At 30.4% G+C, this 23,017-nt stretch overlaps 1 protein-coding gene and 1 non-coding gene across 4 annotated transcripts; one reads left to right on the top strand and one right to left on the bottom strand.

The window, feature by feature from the left end:
- Positions 1–2,278: 2,278 nt before the first annotated feature.
- TRNAE-CUC (transfer RNA glutamic acid (anticodon CUC)) lies at positions 2,279–2,351 on the bottom strand. The gene has a single exon. It is a non-coding gene; the product is annotated as a tRNA-Glu (tRNA).
- A 13,906-nt stretch (positions 2,352–16,257) lies between these two features.
- On the top strand, positions 16,258–22,536 carry LOC114196222 (INCREASED PETAL GROWTH ANISOTROPY 1-like protein 2). 3 transcript variants are annotated; one of them, XM_028086787.2, is made up of 8 exons: positions 16,258–16,277; positions 19,467–20,094; positions 20,213–20,653; positions 20,739–20,870; positions 20,966–21,147; positions 21,390–21,501; positions 21,842–21,985; positions 22,066–22,536. In XM_028086787.2, exons 2-8 carry the CDS (start codon positions 19,477–19,479, stop codon positions 22,177–22,179), a joined length of 1,743 nt encoding a protein of 580 aa, XP_027942588.1. In that variant the 5' UTR covers positions 16,258–16,277; positions 19,467–19,476; the 3' UTR covers positions 22,180–22,536. The 3 variants fall into 3 exon arrangements, with proteins under 3 accessions (XP_027942588.1, XP_027942589.1, XP_027942587.1); XM_028086788.2 differs by lacking the exon at positions 16,258–16,277 and adding an exon at positions 18,957–19,279; XM_028086786.2 differs by lacking the exon at positions 16,258–16,277 and adding an exon at positions 18,958–19,383.
- The last annotated feature ends 481 nt before the right edge of the window (positions 22,537–23,017 follow it).

Raw genomic sequence — 23,017 nt, 5'->3', positions numbered from 1 at the left:
TTTGTATGTAAAATAACTAAAAAAAATCAATGAAATAGACATGCGCCAAAATTTTAAGTGAGGATGAGTTAGTACTCTTGCTGACTATTCTTTTTTTTATATTGTTAGTAGATTAGTAGATTTTCTGACTATGGTGTAATTCTAGCGTAATTTAAATAGCTAAAATTCACATGAGATTCTGGAAATGTTAATTTAATTTATATTTATAGGATTTTTTTTTCTTTTGATATCCATTTTTTTTCAGTTTTATCTTTCTATTTATTGTTTTATTTAAATTTAAGTAATTTTTAAATTTAGTCATTTAACAATAATAATTGTAGATATTTTTTAAGTGGCATTTTTGTATATTAGGAACGATAGTATGATTTTTATAAGTGACATTTTCGTATATTAATAAAAATAGTTGAGGTATTTTAGTCAATTGAGTTGTAATTAGTATGCAAAATGACTGAAAAAATCAATGAAATAAACATGTGTTAAAATTTTAAGTGAGGATGAATTAGTATTGGCTATTTGTTTTCTTATATTGTTAGTACATTAGTAGATTTTGGAGATCAATAAAAGTAGTAGTTGTATTTTATGGATTGAATAGTAGTTCGGATGAAAAATGGAATGTGTCAAAATTTTAAATGAGAGTAAATTAATATATTTGTTTTTCTTATATAGTTAGTAGTAGATGATTAAAAACTCAATGGAATTGACATGTGTCAATATTTTAAGCGAGATTAGTACAAATTTTGAGGGAGGGTAAATTAGTACTTTTGTTGAATATTTGGTTTTTATACTCGTAGTATAGATTTTAATTGAGGGTAAATTAGTACCTTTATGTAATATTTGTTTTCTTATATTGTTAGTATGTAGAATTTTCTTAAATCAAATGATTTGGTAATGGAATTAAATAAAATAAAACTTATTATTATTTTTAATTATTGTCTGGTACACTTAATAGTTTCACACTTTTTATAACTCATGAATCGAGATTAAATAAAGTTTAAATATTTTTTTTTTATATGTCTTAAAAATAACATTTTGACAAAGCTTTATACTGAAAGCAGACAAAATCTCAGGAATATGCAACTACTCTTCTTACTCTCCACTAAGGAGCTTCTTCCTATGCAGTTTAACATATTTCTTCCTTTCTTTACTTTGTGAGACACCTTGATTTATAAACTGTCGAAATATTTATAACTAATGTTTTACTATATTATTTTATTTTAACAATTTAATATTTATATTAATTTTGTATGTCTGATTTTTTATTTTAATAAGTTGAACTTAATAAACAATCTGTTGAGAGAGATTACCATTAAATAGTAAGAAAAGGAAAAAAGTAATTTTGTTACAGACAGTGATGTATATGACCATTTTAAATATAATGGTTATTTTAAGTTGATGAACAGTTTATTTTCACTATTTATTTTTCTTTATTATTTTATAATAATAGAATAATTAATAAACATATATTATTTTATAATTTGCTTGAATTTGTACTTACAATTTATTTATATCAAAACAATATAGCATATTTTTCTAGTAATTTTTATTTTAAGATCATTTAATTTATTTATAAATATGAAATAAAATAAATTTAAAACCATAAATATAATATTTTTCTCTGTTTAATAATTTGTTATAAAAAATTTACAATAAAATTCGTGAAGTTCATTTAAAAAAAACAAGATAGCATCTTTTTCCATTTGTATTATGAGACCATTTAATTTATTTGTAAATATAAAATAAATTAAAATAAATTTTAAACCATAAATATAATATTTTTGTCTGTTTAATAGTTTGTTATAAAAAAATGTACAATAAAATTCGCAAAGTTCATTTAGAAAACAAAAACAAGATAGGCTATTTTTTCAGTAATTTGCATTTTATGACCATTTAATTAATTTATAAATATAAAATCAAGTGAAGTTAAAATTATAAATATAATATTTTTATCTGTTTAATAAATTTTTTATAAAAAAGTTTACAAAAAAAATTTGAACATTTAATTTATTTATAAATATAAAATAAAATAAAGTTAATACCATAAATATAATATTTTTCTCTCCTTAATAATTTGTTATAAAAAAAGTTACAATAAAATTCACGAAGTTCTTTTACAAAACAAGAACAAGATAGCATATTTTTCCAGTAATTTTTATTTTATGACCATTTAATTTATTTATAAATATAAAATAAAGTAAAGTTAAAACCATAAATATAATTTTATTATAAAAAGAACTTACAACAAAATTCGAAAAATTAATTTCCAAAATTGTGAAGATGATTCCGTTGCCGGGATTTGAACCCGAGTCTTTCGGGTGAGAGCCGAATATCCTAACCAACTAGACTACAATGGATTGCTGATTTTTTATTGTTATACGTTTTAATTTGACTTAAGATTTCAGATGCAAAATAATAAATCAATGTATATGTTAATAGTTATCCTCCCAAACTAATCAGCCAAAATAAAATTTTAATATCTACTTTTATTCTATATTTATTTTATTTAATTACATCATTCTCTTCTTCTCAAATATACAATTATTAAGGAATTTGTGAACTGTTCATGTTATCTTCTTTTCTAAATTTAGAATGTAAATTTTGTAAAAACAACTTTATGAACTGAATGACTTATTCTTAAATTGTAGGACTAAAAATAATATTTAAATTTAAGTGGACTAGAATATCACTTTTAAATTTTTGGACGACTAAAATATATCTTAATTTTTTGGGACTAAACATTCTCTTTTTTCAATTATACAGACATAAAATTAATTTTAAATTTAAGAACTAAACTAAAATTTAAACTAAATTAAATAAATTAAAAATGTGTGAACCTAAAATATGGTATTTTAAATATGATAGTAATTTAAAAATAATGAGACTCGATTATTTTAATATTAAAAATATTTATATAAATAAAAAATTTAATAAATAAATTTCATTACTTTAAAATACATCATTTCTTTAAAACTCATCTTTATAGAGATTTATGTCTTTCTTTGGGAGTTCTCACCATTTATTTTTGAAGATATGAGACTCTATCTGTGAAAGCTCTTCAATTTGAATCAATCAATTTCTACGATCAATTAAGTCTTTGTTTTTCCTTTTTGTGTGACTAATATGTTCTTGTTGTGTTAAGAGTTTTTCTTGTTTATATTTTCTCTTTAAATATTAGTATGAGTTTCTTTTTATCGGTGATCATAATGATATGTTTGATTATTTTTGTGATATTTTTATGTGTAAATAGAATATTTTATGGAGTTAGAACTATTGAGAATGTAAAGTCCATTTATTTTCTGTCCTAATAACTAAGGGACTGCCCCAATCTGTTGGGCCTAAGGCCAGCCCAAGAGGTGTCCAAAACCACCTAAACCAACCCTAACACCTCATTTCTGCTAATTTTCTAACAGAATATGTGGAAATATCACCTTGTTTATTCATGTATCTCAAATTGGTATATATACAGATGTATGAATATATTTTCATTAATTCCTACCTACAAATCTGCATAAGAATATTGACTCCATAAATAGATTACATGATTCGTGGCCAATCTCATAATCACATAATTGCCTAATATATCAGCAATCAATGATAAGAATAATCAGCCCAAGATATTAGCTAACACCCTCCCTCAAGTTGGTGCATGCAAATTTTGAATGCCCAACTTGGGAAGAAAAAAATCAATCTGTCGTTTTCCAAGAGCTTTGGTGAAAATATCAGCAAGTTGGCTAGATGTGTTAACATAACGAGTGGTAATAGTACCATTCAAAATTGCATCGCGGATGAAATGACAATCAATATCTATGTGTTTGGTACGCTCATGAAAGACTGGATTGGCAGCAATATGCAGTGCGACTTGACTATCACAATAAAGCAACATAGGACGAAGGTGACCAATTCCTAAAGAGTGTAAAAGACCTTTTAACCACTTAAGTTCACACATGGTGGTGGCCATTGAGCGATATTCAGCTTCAGCAGAAGAGCGGGAAACAGTGTGTTGCTTTTTAGTTTTCCAAGAAATGGGGGAATTTCCAAGAAAAACAATCCAACCCGTAAGAGAACGTCGTGTGAGGGGGCATGTAGCCCAATCTGCATCACACCAACCGTAGAGTTGAAGATCACAATCTACGCGGAGTATGATCCCTTGACTGGGAGTACCCTTTAGATAACGAACCACTCGAAGAGCAGCATCCCAATGTTCTCGAACACGAGTTTGTATAAATTGGGCGAGCATATGGACACTGTAAGAAATATCAGGCCGAGTCACAGAAAGATAGATCAAACGCCCAACGAGTCTCTGGTATTGAGTTGAATCAGATAGAGGAATCCCGGTGACCAAAGGAAGATGATGATTTGGATCAAGGGGAGAGCTAGCGGGCTTGGCACCCAAAAGACCAGCTTCTGTAATAATATCAAGAGTGTATTTTCGTTGGCACAAGAAAATACCAGTAGGACTTCGAGCCACTTCAATACCTAAAAAATACTTTAAGGTTCCCAAATCCTTCATGTGAAAACAATGACTCAAGTATTCTTTAAAAGACACAATAGCGTCGTCATTATTACCAGAGATAACAAGATCATTATTACCAAAAATATCTAGCACCACAAAAAGTTGGAGTTCGGTAGGGTCCCCATAAGTCACAATGAATTAACTGGAAAATGTCAAATGTTTTGGTTTTACTAATGGGAAAGCTTTCCCATGGATGTTTTGCACAAAGACAAATATCACACACTTGGTTGTATGATTTATTTATTCTATCAGAATCACTATTAAACATCATATCAATAACTTTATTGGAAAGGTGTCCTAGCCTTTTATGCCACACTTCATGCGAAATTGATGTTGATGATGTCTACATAGCTGTTGCTGTGACCATTTTACCAAGATAATATAACCCCTCTCGCTGTTCACCCATTCCAATCAGCGTCCTCGTAGTGTGGTCCTGAATAACACAGAATTTATCACTAAAGGCAATAACTCGATTTGATTCATTAACCAATTGAAATACTGAAACAAGATTGCAATTTAAGGATGGCACATAAAGAACATTAGTCAATGTTAGAGTGTCACTAAGTAACACATTGTCTTCCTTTGTAGTTGTGGTGTGTTGACCATTAGGAAGACCCACTGAACACCCCATAATATCCTTAATATCAGTAAGGCACGCTAATGTGCCAGTCATATGATGCGAGGCTCCTGTATCAAGAATCCATGGTAAAGAAGTGCACTTACCACTCAGTTTGTCAGTTGCTCCTACTTTGATATTGTTCAAGAGACTCACCAATGTGTCCCATTGCGCAGTAGTTATACCTTTGACATCAGATGGACCATAATCTAGAATCCCAGTAGATGAATTTGCTTGCGCCGCATGAGCCTTGACAATTCCACGTCCTTTGCAAAGTTGTGTGCTTTTTTCGCGTCCAATTCCCTTTCCTATTCCACGAGGGCACTCTCCCCACCAATTCGGATAGCCTATGATCTGGAAACAACTATTTGAGTAATGTCCAGAGCGATGACAATGAGTGCATGAAACATTTTTATCCTTTGTTGAATTTCGAATTCCTGCCTGCACTGCATAAGCCAACACATCTCCACATTCCTCCTTGTTGTGAGAGATAGCACGCACCCGTTCTTCCTGCACTAATATCGAATATTTTATTCAAAGGAGGCAGTGGATCTTGTGCAAGAAGATTGGATCAAACCGTTCCGTAGGCCATATCGTCCAATCCCATGAGAAATTGATGTACCTTTTCTTCTTCACGCTTCTTTTCCATTTCGGAATTGAGATTACATTTGCAAAGCCCACACTTACAAATGGGTATGGTTTCATAGTTACCCAGTTTTTCCCACAACTTTTTCAGTTTGCCATAATAGGAAATAATGGTCATACCTCTCTATTTGCATTCAACAAGTTCAGCTTTGAGTTGTTGGATTCGTGGTCCGTTCACTATAGAGAAACGCTCTCGAATATCCTGCCAAATATCTTGTACCACCTCCATATGCGAAATACTCGTTTGCAACGAAGGTTCAATCGTGTTCATGATCCAAGAGACCAACAAGGAGTTAGTAGTCCACCAATCTTCAAGGTCACCGGACTCTATTGTAGGTTGGCTGATTGTTCCATCAACAAAGCCAAATTTCTTTCGTGCTCGCAACGCTGTTTTGACAAATCGAGCCCATTCATCATAGTTTTCTCCCCTCAGTTGTACCTGAGTTATGAGAATTCCTGGATTGTCATTGGAGGTGATATCGTAAGGAGAAATCGTTCTTCTTACGGAACTTCCAGCGCTTTGGTTGCTGCCTGCTTCTGCCATGATGACAGACAACAAAACCTTTAGGTTTGTTTTGTTATAGCTCTGATACCATAACAGAATATGTGGAAATATCACCTTGTTTATTCATGTATCTCAAACTGGTATATATACAGATGTATGAATATATTTTCATTAATTCCTACCTACAAATCTGCATAAGAATATTGACTCCATAAATAGATTACATGATTCGTGGCCAATCCCATAATCACATAATTGCCTAATATATCAGCAATCAATGATAAGAATAATCAGCCCAAGATATTAGCTAACATTTTCAGAGAAGATTGTTCCCCTACCCCCTTGTAGCTGAATGTAGAGCTCTGCTAGGGCATCCTCTGAGCAACCGCTGTTTCACTCTAAGGTCTCATCCGGGTGAGTTGAACTTAGACCTTGCCCTTCCCTTTCCATTCCAGTGCCTTAGTCTCTATTTAAGTCGAATCTAAAATAGTATGCTTAGTAATACATCTGTTTTCCAGTTTTATTGAACTGGTTCGAGTCGTCGTATTTCCCCTCTTCTCAGTGAACTTCTGTGCTCCCCACTCAAGGTAAGGGAAGCTAGCGTTTTCTGTTCTTTTAGTACTTTGTTGCTTGTCTTACTCCTGTTTCATGAGTTGTATGTTTGTACACTGTTTGGGTTCGCATGGGAATGGATTGAATAATGTATTGGTTGGGTGTGCTACCATGTATGTGTGAACAGGGCGAAAGCTGATATTTTTGCCCAAGCGAGCTCATCTCACCTAGGCGAGAATAGCAGAAACTCACCCAAACTTTTCTGCTCGAACCTTCGCCCAAGCGAGGGGCTGCATTTTGAGCGACGGACTGAATCGCTCAAGCGAGACAGCCTCGCCTAAGCGAGAATCCGCGAAATTGCCCAGAGTCACTGTCGCAGTCTCGCCTAAGCGAGAGTCTGCAGCTTAAGCGAGAGTACTCCTCTCGCCTGAGCGAGGACTCCCAGCTTGAGCGAGACCTAGCTTGGGTTTTGCTATACTTTGTTTCATGAATGTTGTTGGTTGTTTGATTGGCTGGTTCATTGATTTATTATATAAAGGGGATGAATATGCATGTGTTATGTATGTTATGGGTGGGAGCTAATGAATTGGTGATGAGCTTGACATGATATATGATTGATGGTTGGTCATGTATACTAAATGACATGTTAATGGTATGCATAGGAACTTCATGATTGGTTGATAATGTATAAGTAAGGTTTGTGTAGGACGTAATCCCATAACCCTTGTAGTGGGGCTTGTGGTGATGCCTCATCATATGGACATAATTTTGTGGGCCCTTCTAGGGGAGTTCACGGTGGTGCCTCAGCTATTGGACCTAATTTTATGAACCTCAAGGTGAGAGTTCACGGTGCCGTGCCTCGAGATCAGGACGTAATTCCACGAGGGTAACGTGGTGGTGCCTTAGGGCCATGACGTAATTCCACGAAGGCCACGTGGTGGTGCCCCTTGTAAGGGTGTAATTCCGCGAAGGCCTCGTGATGACGCCTCACTGCTAAGACATAATTCCACTGTCTCGTGGTGATGTCTCATTAAGCGTATCCGGATAGTCAAGTCTTGGTGTCTTATATGGTTTGATACCTCATATGTGGATGTTTGTTACTTATGCTTGAATATGAAATCATATGTTGAGTGTATGATATGAGGATTTTTTTCACTAGCTTACCCTTTGCTTGTTTGTATGATTGTGTGTGGTTTCCTCCCTTGCGATGATCATCGATTTTATTAATGTGAGCAAATGTGAGAACTTCTGGTAGTATTAATAATAATAGAGATGTTGTGGTTTGATGAATCTTGGACGACTATTCGGCTCACTTTGGGGGCCTCAACTTTTGGAGCTTAGTAGTAATAGTTTCTCTCGCCTTTGACGAGATTCTGTACTTCGTTTAGGTCATGTGGAGTCTTTTCCTTTTGTTATGAATATGTTGGTGTACTGTGTACGTCATATTTCAAATTTTCGCACTCTTTAGATATTTTTGTATATGACATTTTATTTAAATTGATTTTATCTATTTAATTTGGACGTCAGAGAATATATAATTGGTGTGGCTCAAAGCATGAATTATGAATTATTATTGATTGTGACATGTAATGTTTGATTTATTGAATCTATCATTATTTGGGATGTTTGTCTTTGATTTATGAGAAATATGTGGTATGTAAAATTTTGTTTTGTATGTTGAACTCTTTAATTTATCTCGATCCTTTAAAATTAGTGTAATATCAGTATTTTCGATGAGTTTTGCAAATAAAATACTAAATTTTAATAATTTTTTCCTTACTCCTCAGTATCTCTCCATACTACTGTCACTGCATCCACAGTACCTTATCATCCTGCAAAAGGTAAGTTTTATTTTCTTTGGGTTTACATTTATGAATTAGTGGTAAGAGACTCCAAATTGAATTATTGGCATAGTCTTTTTGGAAATACATTCCAAATCAATTAATTGGGAGGTTTAAAAATTACATTTCATATCCTGGATAGATGATTATGGAAAGTTTTTAAGAATTACTTGATTTAGAAAATTACTTTAATCGAACATTCCATAAATTTATATAAGATTCCAATTGTTGAAATGGCTATTATACTAAATTAGACCTCAGTGGATAATCTGATTTTTTTTTTCTAAATTAAATATTTTTACTATAGAAGTATAATTTCTTTTCGCGAAGAAGTAAATTCTATTATTTTTTTTTTAGTTTTGCAAATCATTTGAGGCTGAAATTATGTTTTATGAGAAACGAATTTTTAGCAATAATTTTTTTAATTTTATATATTTATATATATATATTTATTATAAATTACTTTATTAAAAATCTATAAGTATGAATAAAATTTTAAAATATATTTAATTTAATATTTACAAATTAATTGAGGATAAATAGTTTAAACTGTGATTATAATAAATAAGATAATTTAAATATATTATAATTATGATAATAGAAAAATTATCATAATAAAATATTGTAATTATAGTTGTTTTTTATAAAATTTATTTTGATAAATGTATATTTGTTTGGTTAAAATAATTTATGTAATAATTATTTTTTGTGTAATAAGTTGAAAAAACAAAATAAAATTTTAACTACATAAATAAACATTTTCCAAATTTAATTCAAAACAATTTTCTTCATCTTATTCTTTAATTTTTGTTCACTAGACATCTATTACTGACTTTTTTTCAAAACTAAAATTTTTAGTACTAACTAATCTATTTTCTATAATTATTAACTTTAATTTAAATAACTAATAACTTCAACAAATAATTATTTAATTTAAATTTTAAATTTTAAATTTTACACCCTTTTTATTTTAAGTTTTTTATAAAATTCTGTTATATTTTAAATTCCTATATTTTTTTGTAAATAAAAATGTAAAATAATATTCTATACTTTTGTAATATTTTCTTTAAATGATTTTTTTATAAATAAATCTAAATATTTTACATTCATATTACTAATTTTTAACTTTACATTAAATTTCTTTTCAATTTAATTTTATTTTTGTACTTATTACACACACAAAATATTACATAAATTATTTTAACCAAATAAATATACATTTATCAAAATTAATTTTACAAAAAACAACCATAAATACAATGTTTTATTATGATAATTTTTTATTCTCGATTAATTTATAGATATAAATGTACAAAATCTATAAAACTAGAAAAGAAAAATGTTGTTAAGAATTTGTACCTCGACAAGTAGGATTCTAGCAATAAACAACTTGAAAAATTAGAAAAATATTATGAAAATTTAATTTTTCACAAAAATAAATTGTGCTTGAACAATGAAAGGGGCCGGTTTGGGAAGAAAAATTTCTAAGGATTTATTAAGGTCAATAAAGTTCAAAATGATCTATAACAGTAAAAAAGTCGAATTGGGATGATTAAATATATGGGTTCTTCTAGTTCAATAAGTTATTTTTGAAGTTCTCCTTGAATAAAGATGGGATTATAATTGTTCTTAGCCTTATTGACAAAGTGTTGAGGCAAGTATCAAATAAGAAAACTCGAAGTGGATTATGAAGGAAGGTCAAAAGCTTTTATGTGATTAAATCTCTACTTAATCGTTTGTGTCCAAAGTAAATGTTATACTCATGCAAGATAAGTAGTAGAAAGACAATTAATGAATACTTTGGATGGAATGAATAAATTGATTTTTTACGTGGAAAACATAGACATTCAAAATGATAATGAGAATTAGGTGTTGTGGTTGTTTTGTTTTGTTGTATAATACACATGTTCATTTCAAATAAACTTTATTATAGAAAATACGAACTATTTTTTTAGAGATTCAAATGGTGGTGAGTTCAAAAGATTTAAATGATAAGTTTGACATTAAGGCATCCAAGTGTTAAAGATGACCTTGTAGCAAGGAAAAGATCGTTTACCAATGATAGCAAAGTTGGTTGAAAGAGGTCAAAGTCTAAGTCTCCCAACAATGGAGGTACATTAAATGTCACGTGTTGCAAGAAGAAATGTCATACCAAAAGGTTTGGTCTTGAGAGGCAAAAGAAGGCTAACAATCTTGACATATCATTTGGATCTCATGGATTGTCTAATATTAATAAAACATCTACATTTGGTGAAACATCTCTAGTCGGAGACAAGTATGAGTAATTAGAGGTTTTTATGGTGTTAAGTAGTATTGTGAGTGGATAATATATTATAGTTGTTCATTCCACATGACACCTAACCATTTAGATTTTCATAAGCTTACTTACAAAACTCGAAGGAGATTTAGTTCTCCTTAGCGATAACAAGTCTCGTAAGATAACTAAAGTTGAAACAATTGAGTTTCTCCTACACGATGAAACTAAGAAAGTGCTTAAACAATGTAGATTTGTACCTAGCTTGAAGCAAGACTTGATATTCTTCGATGAACTTGAAAAGAAAGACTCCTCTATTATTGAGAAGTCTTTTGTGGGTTACCCATTCTTCATTCTTCTCCATTTGTTCATAACACAAATATATTGGCTTGGGTTATGGGTTATCCATTACTCAACTTATATAAGACTGAATTTGTTTGGATTAAATCGGGTTTAATGTTATCATAAATCCTAGTGAGTGATAGAAGATAAACTTTGTCTAATCTTGCAAGTAAAAATAAGTCTAAGTCATGAGAAGTAACGAGGAGATAAAATTATTTTTATCTAAAAAATACCTGAACTCCAATTTGTTCACATGTGGATTTTAAGTTTATATTTTATATATTTTTAAGTTAATATCAATTAATAATTTAATATTTATTTTAGAAAAATAAATTAAATTATAAAAAACTGAGATAACAAAATATTACGCATGTCTTTTAAATTTATTATAAAACCCTTTTTAATACAGTTGAGAGTTTACCCTTATTTTTTCATCTACCAATTACACGGACAAATAATTATGCTTTTGCTTCCTACACCACACCTTGTGACAAAAGAAGAAAAATAGAGGAAAAATACTGTAGAGGAAGAAGAAGAAAGAGAACACGTTGGAAAAAAAAATAAATAAAAAAACTCGTATCAAAAAGATTTTTCCAGAATGCGTTTGTTCTTAAATGTATTTTATGTGTTCTAGAAAACTTGTTTGAAAATATATGTATTTCAGAAATCCCGTTCAGAAAAGCTTATTTTGGAATGCATTTTATGCTTTTCTTGAAATCCCTTCATGAAAATTTGTAGGGTTAAATATGTTTTTGTCCCTCAAGTTTCAGCGAAATTTGGATTTAGTCCCTCATCAAAACTTTTGACCAATTTAGTCCTTCATCTTTCAAAATGCGTGAATTTAGTCCTTTTAACCAAATTTTGTTAATTTTATCTGATGTTTGAAGCGTATTTCATGATAGTATTTAAATTATTTACACTGTTTGACATATTTTTGCTTCAATGTTAACTTAAATACTATCATGAAATGCGCTTGAAACGTCAGATAAACTTAACAAAATTTGGTTAAAAGGACTAAATTCACGCATTTTGAAAGATGAAGGACTAAATTGATCTAAAGTTTTGATGAGGGACTAATTTCAAATTTCGCTGAAACTTGAGGGACCAAAAACATATTTAACCCAAATTTGTATGCAAAATCTTATTCCAAAAATTTCATTCTAAAAGTTTCATTCAAGAAATCATTTTTCAAAAGTTAAAAAAACTTGTTCTAGAAAAATTTTGAAAAAAATAATCTGAAAATTACCTTTTAAAGAGTAAGATTAGTTTAAAACTTATGGCGTACACCAATAAATTAGAAGGGTGCAGGAAGAAAAAAGCCGATAATTATAATCCTAAAACATCTCATCACCTTAGGAATAGTTTTGAAGAGTGCATGGGTTTTTGACAACAGCATCTGTATTGGACCCAATTTTCTGAACATATAATTACGGGGTGCTTCTTCCTCCACCTCCCTGTTTTTCTTCCCAAACCTCATAAAAATTGTACTTCCCAAAATACCCTTCACCAGAAATATAATAAAAATCCCAATACACCTCCTTATTTTAGATATTTTCAAGAATGAATGTTGGGGTTTCTCCCTGCATCCCCAATGGTTTCTCCTATAGTTTCAAAAAGTTTTTTAATTTCTTCTTTGTCCTCTACAGTAAAAATAAAAGTAATTTTTTTCTCTTTTCTATTTAATACAGTAGTTCAGTCATGCACCCCCAATATTCAATTTGACCTAGCCCCTGCAACAGTAGCCCTTTTTTTTTCACATTTGGCCATATCTTGTTTCTTCTCTTTGCATTGCAGCAGCCACAATTTGTATGTTTTATCTATGGTAGAAAAGAGAGAAAAGGAAAATGATGGATGTGGGAGAGAAAAGGAGTTGTTGCTGAACAAAAAGAGGCTTAAATCAAATTGAAAAAAAAAGTTATCTTGACACCATTATTTCTAAATAACTATTATTTGACACTATTTATTTTTAATAAAATATTATTATTTAAATAAAATATTAATTCATATGAGTATCACGTGGTAGTATCGAAGTCAAATTACTATCTAACTAAAAATTGAAAGTGCATGAGTGGACTGGTGTATTAAATATAGGAGAGAGAAAATTTACGCTTTACCTTTTTACTTAGAATGGCAAAATAAAAATTAAATTAGTTTTTGAAAATATAAGAGAAAGGATTAGGAGTACACGAAGAAGTCCCCATGAATTTTTGAGAAGGTATTTTTGGATCTAGACAATGCCTTCCAAAAAATCTAATCTGAAATGTTCAAAATGTATGAAAAATAATTTTTGCAATAGGTGTTTCAGATGTTTTTGGATTCAGATATACTTTTCGAAGTATTTGTCTAGATTATTTTTTTATATTTTGGAACATCCAATTCAGAACAAAAAAAAATGGAATAGGTGTTCCGAAAGTCATTTATGGATTAAAAATAATTTCAGAAGACATGTTTTAGAATTTTTTATTTTTTGTATTTTTGAGTTTGAAATGTATTTTCAAATTCATAAATACCACTCAAAACATCCCATCCGGAAAAGAAAAATATTTTTTCAAAATGGATGTTCCAAAAAGTATTTTTAAAACTAAAATAATTTGAGTATTTTGGTGAAATGATTTGATGTATAAATTAAAATAATTATTGTCACATTGTATATATAAGTTGTAATTAAGCTTATTTACTAAGTTGGTCTTAAATTGGAGAGGTCAAAATTTGATCATTTTAAAAAATAGGATTACTAAATTAAACAAAAAATTTTAAACATTTAAATAAATGACTAAATTGAAAACAACTATTACTGCTACCATCACATGTTATGACTATAAATTGACTCGTGACACGACTGTTACGTGACACGTAGCAAATGATAAATTAAAAAAAAATTAAAAAAAAATTAAAAAAATTAAAAATTTTATGACTTGACAATGACTTGTATTCCAACTTAACGGAGATGATGAAATTGAACCTTTTTAAATAATTGGGAAACTAAATTGAACCAACCAACAACAAAAAAATCAAATTAAACTAAACCAAAAAAATTAAGGGACTAAATTAGTAATTATACCTTTATATTATTAACTCAACATGATAGAATGGACATTTAAAAATTTAGGGGAGTGCAGAAAGAAAGAAAATGGGATGCAAAAAGTTCCAGCCATAATTATGTTACATAAACTTAAATAATAAAAATACCGAACTTCTTTCTAAATCAAAATTAAATTTATAAAAGTTTCACTTTAAAAGTTATATAAATATACTTTTACAAATTAGTTTATGCATAAAATAGTTTTAGTCTATGAAAAAATGAATTTATTTTTTCTTTTAGAAGTGTTTGTATAGGTTTGCTTTTTATTTTGAAATAGTATTTTAAAATATGAATATTATATTTTAAATTATCCTTTCGAAAATTTTAAAAAAATGATGTAAATATCAATTCCACTCACTAATTTTTATAAAAATGATTTTGAAACTACTTTATGCACTACCTTTTACTTACAAATACACCGCTTTTTGTTTTTCAAAATTTATATATATATATATATATATATATATATATATATATATATATATATATATATATATATATATATATATATATATATATACACACGTAACGAATGCTGGAATTTAATATATTTTCCAAACTATACATTCTGAAACTAAACAAACATTAATCCTTTTTTTTTCAGGATATGTATGAAATTATAAAAGCACAACAGCCTCATAAAATTATGTAAATAATTTTCAAACCAGCTTAGTAAGGTTTCTCTGTATTTTAAACACTTTAGTTTTTTATATATAAATATGCTTAAATATTCTATAATAGAACTTTATTCTTTTTAACCACTGTAACAAAAATATTGAATTTGAATAGTGTAGTTTTTGTGTGATTCAAGAATCAAATTACATAATTTTTTAAACCATACAAGTTTTAAATGGGAAGCTAATTTATATAAGAGATTCAATAAATTTAATCTAAATTTAAAACTTTAAAGTTTATGTATGTGTCTTATATAATTGTTCGTCTACTTTTTCTGCACTTTGGACTCTACCTTTAAATATTTAAAAAGGGTTAATACAAAAGAAATGAATAAAAAAATTTTAATTCGGATAAGTCGTGCTATGTTGCACAAGAAAGAAATGATATTGGTCTAAAATTTTGATTTTATGGAAAAAATGTCATTGACATGACTTCAAGTCAAATTTAATGAAATATTTCAAGACATTTTTTCATACCGAGGTATAATGGATGGTATGAATGGTTCGTTTGTAGTTTGATAGTGATTTTTAAACAATGATTCTAATACCATGTTAGAAATGAACTTTAAGTCTAATTTAATCTTATAAAACTAACTTGTAATGTGAGGTTTGCACTTCACTTATATATTATGAAATTGTCTTATTTCTAATCGATATAAAACTTCCAACAAAAATTATATCATCTTCGGAAAGTAAAAAAAAAGCAAAAAAGAAGAGATAATTTGTAGTTGGATTAAGATATTAATAAAATGAATGTGACGAAGACACGGTGGTGTCTCCCATCTTAAGATAGTTTTAATTAAACCCCGGTGGCCACCAGAAGTGGGATGAAGTTTTTGTGTTCACACCTCTTTATATATATATATATATATATATATATATATATATATATATATATATATATATATATATATATATATATATATATATATATATATATATATATATATATGCAACAGACATGAAATGTTAGGCACCTGAATTCATCCAACACATATAATGACACTTCTTAGTCACAACCGCAGTAACAAATGGCACCTTGTATGATGTGAAATCACAACTATTTTCTAAAGTACTTCAAGTATTCCTTCAAAGGGAATCACCTTCTCAACCCCCCAACACTCCTTCTCTCTCGTTACCTTTCTCTTCTCCATCCCATATTTTCAACTTTTCACATTCCCAATAACCTTCAAGGGATCATTCAAGGAGAGTTAATATTCAAAGCTCCACAATATCTCTGAAATTCACCAAAACAGGTACTTTATTGTCTATCATGCAATTCTTACCTTTTCTGATCAAACACTGAAAACTGCAATATCCTCTATGACAAAACCATTTTCAAGTTATGGAACCAACAACTAAGGCATGCATGCACAATATTCACTATCAAGTAATACACCATAATTTATTTTCTGCACACCAATGATTTAGCAACACAAGTGACTACTTTGTTTTTTCTGAGAAATATTCGTTGTGTTATATATATTTTTCATATGAGTTAGAGAGTGTGGTTCTATATGATTATATGATATTAGTCTTACACACATAAGACATTTGACATCACTTTAACCTCAAGACCTTAAGACAATGATGTTATGGATCATTATTCTTATATAGTGTTTAACTTTATCTTTTCTATCTAATATAGAACTTTTTAACTCACATTTAGACTATTTTCAATAATATTTTCACATTACATGTATAAAAAAAGGGTAAAACTATATGTCTAAACAAAGATTTTCATCCATATCATCAAATTAAATCTTTTCTACAAAAGATATTGCATATTTGCTACATTATTTTGCAAAATAACGATAAAATAGTAGTTTTTTACTATAATAATGACGTAGATGTTTTTTAAATTAAAATAATATTTGAGAGAAAAGCTTGACCATAATTTTTAATTACTCTGACAGTTTTTTTAAATAATTTAAAATTTTAAAACCAAAATAATGCTTTTTATGTTAATTAACGAGTGAAAATAATTTATCTATATTATATAAAGGAATTTACGTACATAATTATTTACCAATTTTATCTTTAGGTAATTTTTTTTAAATTTAACTATTTTTATTTTGATCATTTTTTTAAACTAAAATAATTATTTATAACAAAATAAATTACCTACAAAATAAATTTAATATTTCACATCACAGACACGAGTACCAACAATATATTAAGGGTGAATATTTCCATGGCCGTAATAATAATAATAATAATAATAATAATAATAATAATATTATTATTATTATTATTATTATTATTATTATTAACATCATTTCTGATTAAAATACAATATTATCAGCTAAAATATTAAATAAATCAAATTCACTTCACATCTATGAAACAATCTTCCAGTCAGATAAAGTGCACAGTTACATTCAGCAATGTTTTTAGTTTTTAAATTCCATCAATTCATTCCTTTTAAATTTTACTTGGCTGATCCCATTAAGGTTTTAAATATTGACTTCCCAAGATGGAATACTAATAGTTTTCCTTCTGATATATATATATATATATATATATATATATATATATATATATATATATATATATATATATATCATGTCAAGGATAAATGAAGAATCTGATAAGTAATAAAAAGGATAGATGAACACTCGAAGCCAAAGTCTATAAAGGCCTAAAACACATCTAGGTTTGTCCATATATTCTTGATGAATCTTTCTTGTAGAAAGTGAAAAAGAACTTACTGTATATTTTTTTATTGCTTTTAGGGCATCAAGTAAAGAATTGATGGTTAAAGCTAATGATACTCACCCACACTTTTTGTGTTTTAGTTTAGTAGTTTATGGAATTGTTGGGTTTGAGACATGAGAGTTTTGAACCAATATTCTTTATGCCTTAGATTTTTTCTGTTTGATGCATTCATTGCCTTCTGATTTACTTTCATTATCTTTCAATTCCTCTGTAATGATATTTTTTTTTTCACAATCTGTGGTCCCTAATGCAAAGACTTTGTAATTATCCGTGGAAGACAAGGTAAAGAGTGTGACCTCTACGAGTTTGATTTTGACATTTAAGGCAGAGGAATCCATATCCTTAAAACATGTTTCCATGCTTGCAAGTGACATTTTGTTCCCTTCAGCTAAAATCAAAGCATTGTTTAACCACATGGTTAGAGAGAAAAAAAAAGTGGGTTTAGTTTAGTGCTTAAGTTGTTAAGTCAATTGAAAACGCATTATTGATCGATGAACCAATGAATCTGCTAAAACTTGTAGTTCAAGCCACAATGAAAGAGAATATGCCACCAAACATGTACTTGAAATCAAGTATACTCTTATTTTTTTCAAGTTCTACCCACTTCAGAAACCTCAACAACCAAATCTACTTAGAATGCAGTTTTATGTTGGCCTCACAAAAATAAATAACACCCAACAACTGGTAATTTCAACTTTGAAGACACGACTCTCTCCATATATATAATGTGTTGATTTAGTGTGCAACAGTACTATTGTACTTTACTAAATAATGACTAAGTTTCATGTCTTCAACTTGTTTGGAACATTGAATTAAGGATGTTGACACTCTCTATAGTACACGACAAAGTCTTCTATGGAATTATTCCATGACACTATAACTCTCTTCCCAAGAGGTTTTTTTACTATGATAATAACGGTTTAGTCCTTTTATGGAAAAATCGTCATCGACACATGCATGTGATTGTCTGTATGTATGTATAATTAGCAATACATGTTTTAGTTTACAATGTGTACATGGGATTAATTTGAACACAGATTAAACTTGTTTAGCAATGAATATTCAATTTTAAAACAAATGGGTTTACGCTGTATAAGATATAATCTATTGATAATCTGATATTTGATAAAGTATTTTATATTCTGATATTGGAGCATTGTTGCAGATATAGGTTAGTGCCTATTGAGGAAAACTAGTCCTAGGCATTCAAGCAGCATATATTCCATCTAAAGTGGAAGAACTAGGACTTGATTTTGCCTAGCAAAAGACAAAGAATCAATGGGATTTCTGTTCCTTTTTCTATTAGAATCTCACTGTACCTTAAGAGTCATAGTGTCCTCACCCTTTGGATGAGGGTCACTTTCTTTTTTGGTGGCCAAGTTAAGCACCAAGTTTTTGAGCTTTTCCATTCCATGTCAAACAAGTTTTTGTGCAACTCTACTCTCTTCATTGCAATGTGCACTTTATATGAGAATAAGAAAGAATAGAAAAATCAGTGATTGTGCTGTGTTGTGTTGTGTCTAATCTTCCACACAGAAAGGTGTTGCATAAATCTTCTGTCTTTTCTAGGTGGCAAGTTCCTGCTTCAACCACCACTTGTATTATTGACATTCACAAAAACACCACCATTCCACTGACACAGATGTATGTTTTTTTAATTTCTCTTTTGTTCTTTTTCTGGTGCCATTCTTTGAGCTATCTCTCTCTTTTTGAGACCACATTTTCAGAACAGGAGCAATGAAACAAGGGTCACCAGCATCACCACCGCCACCACCACCATCACCACCACAACCACCACCACCAACAAAAAATGTGATCAGGCTTCAGAGCAGTTTAACGCCATCAAGGTTAAGACTTCCTTCCAAGTACAGAGAGCCTCCAAGGACTCCACCAGAGGTTGTCAATGGGGTGACAAGGAGAGCCAAGTCTGTGACTCCAGAGTTGAAGCACACTTCCAGGATCAAAAGGGGTGTAGTGCCGAACAAGACCAAACCCAATGAAGAGGTTGTGGGAAGCCACAGGGGTAGGGAAGCCGAAGAGGCTAAGGTTGTGTCTCGTTTCGTGAGGCCTCATATTGTGGAACAGTTTGTTAGGCCAAGGAGTGTGGTTGGGGATTTTGCTATGAAGAGGGATAAGGAGGACCCTGATGGGAAGAGTAAGAAGGAACTGATGGAGAAGCTTGAGGTGAGTGAGAGTTTGATCAAGAATCTGCAGTCTGAAGTGCTGGCTTTGAAGGCTGAGTTGGAAAAAGTTAAGGGCTTGAATGTGGAGCTGGAATCTCACAACAGAAAACTCACTGAGGATGTTGCTGCTGCTGAATCGAAGGTGATGATGTCTTTGGGTGGAAGTGAAAAGGTGAGAGTTCAAATGTTAATGGGTTTGTGTTTTGTTATCATAATAAGCTTCAATTGTTTTTCTTTTCTACTGTTCATGTTTTCTACTGCTTTGAAAGTGAGTCTGGTTTTGATTTTAGATGAAGGAGCCAAATGCAGAACATCAGAGCCCCAAATTTAAACACATTCAGAAACTCATTGCTGACAAATTAGAAAGGTCCATAGTGAAAAAGGAAGCCATTACTGATGGATGCTTTGTTAAAGCATCAACTCCAGCACCAACAGCAATTCCTACCATTCCTGAAGCTGCTACAACTCTAAGAACAGGAAGAAAGCCTGCACTAAAAGCATGTCTTCCACCACCTCCACCACCGATGCCACCATCAATCCCTTCTAGGCCTGTAGCAAAAGTAAATAACACACAAAGGGCACCTGCATTTGTGAAAATACTTCACTCATTGAAGAATCATGAAGAAATGAAGAACACAACAGGATCAGTTAAACAGCAGAAACCAGTTGCTGTGAATGTACACAGCAGCATTGTTGGAGAAATTCAAAACCGTTCTGCTCATCTATTAGCAGTAAGCACTGTGTTTTCAAATTGAACTGGTGTCATTTTCAAAATTGAATATACAGCATTGGTGACAGATCAATCGTGCTTTCCAGATAAGGGCAGACATTGAAACAAAAGGAAATTTTATCAATGACCTCATAAAAAAGGTGGTAGAAGCGGCCTACACTGACATTGAAGATGTCTTAAGTTTTGTTAATTGGCTTGATGGTGAACTCTCATCACTGGTGAGTGTGTAGAAAAACTATTAATCTATTCAGTTTTCTACAGAATAGATTGATGTTGGTTTCTTTCTTATTGCTACATATTCTGTTTTCTACAGGCTGATGAGCGTGCAGTGTTGAAGCATTTTAATTGGCCTGAGAGAAAAGCTGATGCCATGCGTGAAGCTGCAGTTGAGTATCGTGAACTTAAATTGTTAGAACAAGAGATTTCCTCCTTCAAGGATGACCCTGAAATTCCATGTGGAGCTTCCTTGAGAAAGATGGCCACCCTATTAGACAAGTAAGAAACTAAATCTATATCATATATTATGTACTAATTTTAAAGAGTTCAATGGTTATGCAGAGCACAGATAATGTCAACAGTTTTACATTAAATATACTTGGTGATACAACTTTTGACGTACCATATATGATAATTTGTATGATAGTGTAAAATTTATATGATAGTTTACCTCAATTTTAAATATGCCAGGTTTATAGTTTGAATGATACTTACACTGTCCTTTTCTCTCATTGTGATAGGTCTGAGAGCAGCATACAGAGACTAATCAAGCTGAGAAATTCTGTGATGCGTTCATATCAAGATTACAAAATTCCAACCGCTTGGATGCTTGACTCGGGAATCATGGAAAAGGTATCATTTTTATGTTTTCTTTGTGAATGTGATGATAACAATAATGACACTATGTAAACCTTGTCTTTCTAATAAGAATTAGAAGTTATGGTTTAATAAGAATTAGAAGTTATGCAGAATTTCATTTCATTTATTCAATGAAAATGAAATGAAAGAACACAACTAACTGGATGAAGAACGTGCTTCAGTTTAGGATTTATTAATCCAAGTCTGTTGTAATTAATTGGTTACTGAATACTACTTACATATGATATTTATCTTTTGACAGTTGATAGCAAAAGTTTACAATTTTTCACTGTAAAACTTGATTAGAAGAATAATAAATATGCCGTATGTGCAGATTAAGCAGGCTTCTATGATTCTGGTAAAAATGTACATGAAAAGAGTGACAATGGAGCTTGGATCTGCTAGGAATTCAGACAGACAATCTAGTCAAGAATCCCTTCTGCTTCAGGGCGTGCATTTTGCATATAGGGCCCATCAGGTATTTGCAGTGACAATAGGAAAGATTAGAATTTTCATCATTTATGAGGCTGATTCACATATTTTGGTGTGTGTTTGTAGTTTGCTGGAGGTCTGGATGCAGAAACTCTGTGTGCTTTTGAAGAGATAAGGCAACATGTACCAGGACACTTAGCAGGGTCTCGAGAACTTTTGGCTGGCATAGCATCATCGTGAGAGGCCATTGATATATTTTATGCTTTCTTTTACCTTGTCCCCAATGTTCAACACTATTCACGATCATTCAGAAGAAATAAGAAGAAAAATGCAGAGATTTTGAAGAAAGAACTTTCCACAGGGTGGTTGAAGATGTTTAGAAGCTAAGTCTGGTACAGTTCAATTGTTACAAGTTCTATGGATAAAATCTTCAGTCATTGAGCTTAAACAGTTTTTGAGAAAAAAAAAAAAGAGAGGATATGCTAGCTATATGCACTTACAATGTAAAGTACTTTTGATCCAGACACAGATTTACCATTTATGATATAAGTTTGTTAACTTTGATAATAACCAACAAAATCGTGCTCAATTTATCAACTGAAGCATTTTTTTTTCAATCTGGTATACAATGTGATCTTCTCCAAGAAGCTAACATTTTTTTTTTCAATCCTATCACCACATTGGAGGATAATATGAAAGTTGTGAGTGTTGATAAAAAAAAAAAATGGAGGTGAGATGGATGTTTTTGAAAGATTAAGATGGTGTGTTAAGGGTACGAGTGATGAAGACTACGAAGGCTGTTGATGATAGTAGAGGAGAAAGGTACAAGTGCAGGAAGAAAAAATGAGGGTGCAAAAAGAAATGATCAATATGAAGAAAACTAGATTAGAAAAGAAATGGACTTGGATTGTTGGTCCGATATGCATAACGGGAGTGTAGAATAAAAATCAATGGTAATGAGTGGAGCCGCAAACAATGTAAAAAAAAACTATTTATTTATTTATTTATTTTTTAAAATAATCTACAAAAGTGATGTTGAATACTCCTACATCAATATTTGAACTTCAAGTAAAAAAGG

The sequence above is a fragment of the Vigna unguiculata genome, chromosome 9, assembly GCF_037176805.1.
Source record: "Vigna unguiculata cultivar grain cowpea cultivar isolate G323 ecotype 2 chromosome 9, ASM3717680v1, whole genome shotgun sequence".
NCBI classification, from domain to species: Eukaryota; Viridiplantae; Streptophyta; class Magnoliopsida; order Fabales; family Fabaceae; genus Vigna; species Vigna unguiculata.
This window is presented reverse-complemented; position numbering and strand designations above follow the sequence as displayed.

Bases quoted from the DNA above. Each gene is read 5' to 3' on its own strand.
- LOC114196222 (XM_028086787.2), top strand. From the start codon at position 19,477: ATGAAACAAGGGTCACCAGCATCACCACCGCCACCACCACCATCACCA. The intron at 20,095-20,212 runs GTGAGAGTTCAA...TTTTGATTTTAG, and splicing joins CTTTGGGTGGAAGTGAAAAG to ATGAAGGAGCCAAATGCAGA. The intron at 21,502-21,841 runs GTATCATTTTTA...CCGTATGTGCAG, and splicing joins ACTCGGGAATCATGGAAAAG to ATTAAGCAGGCTTCTATGAT.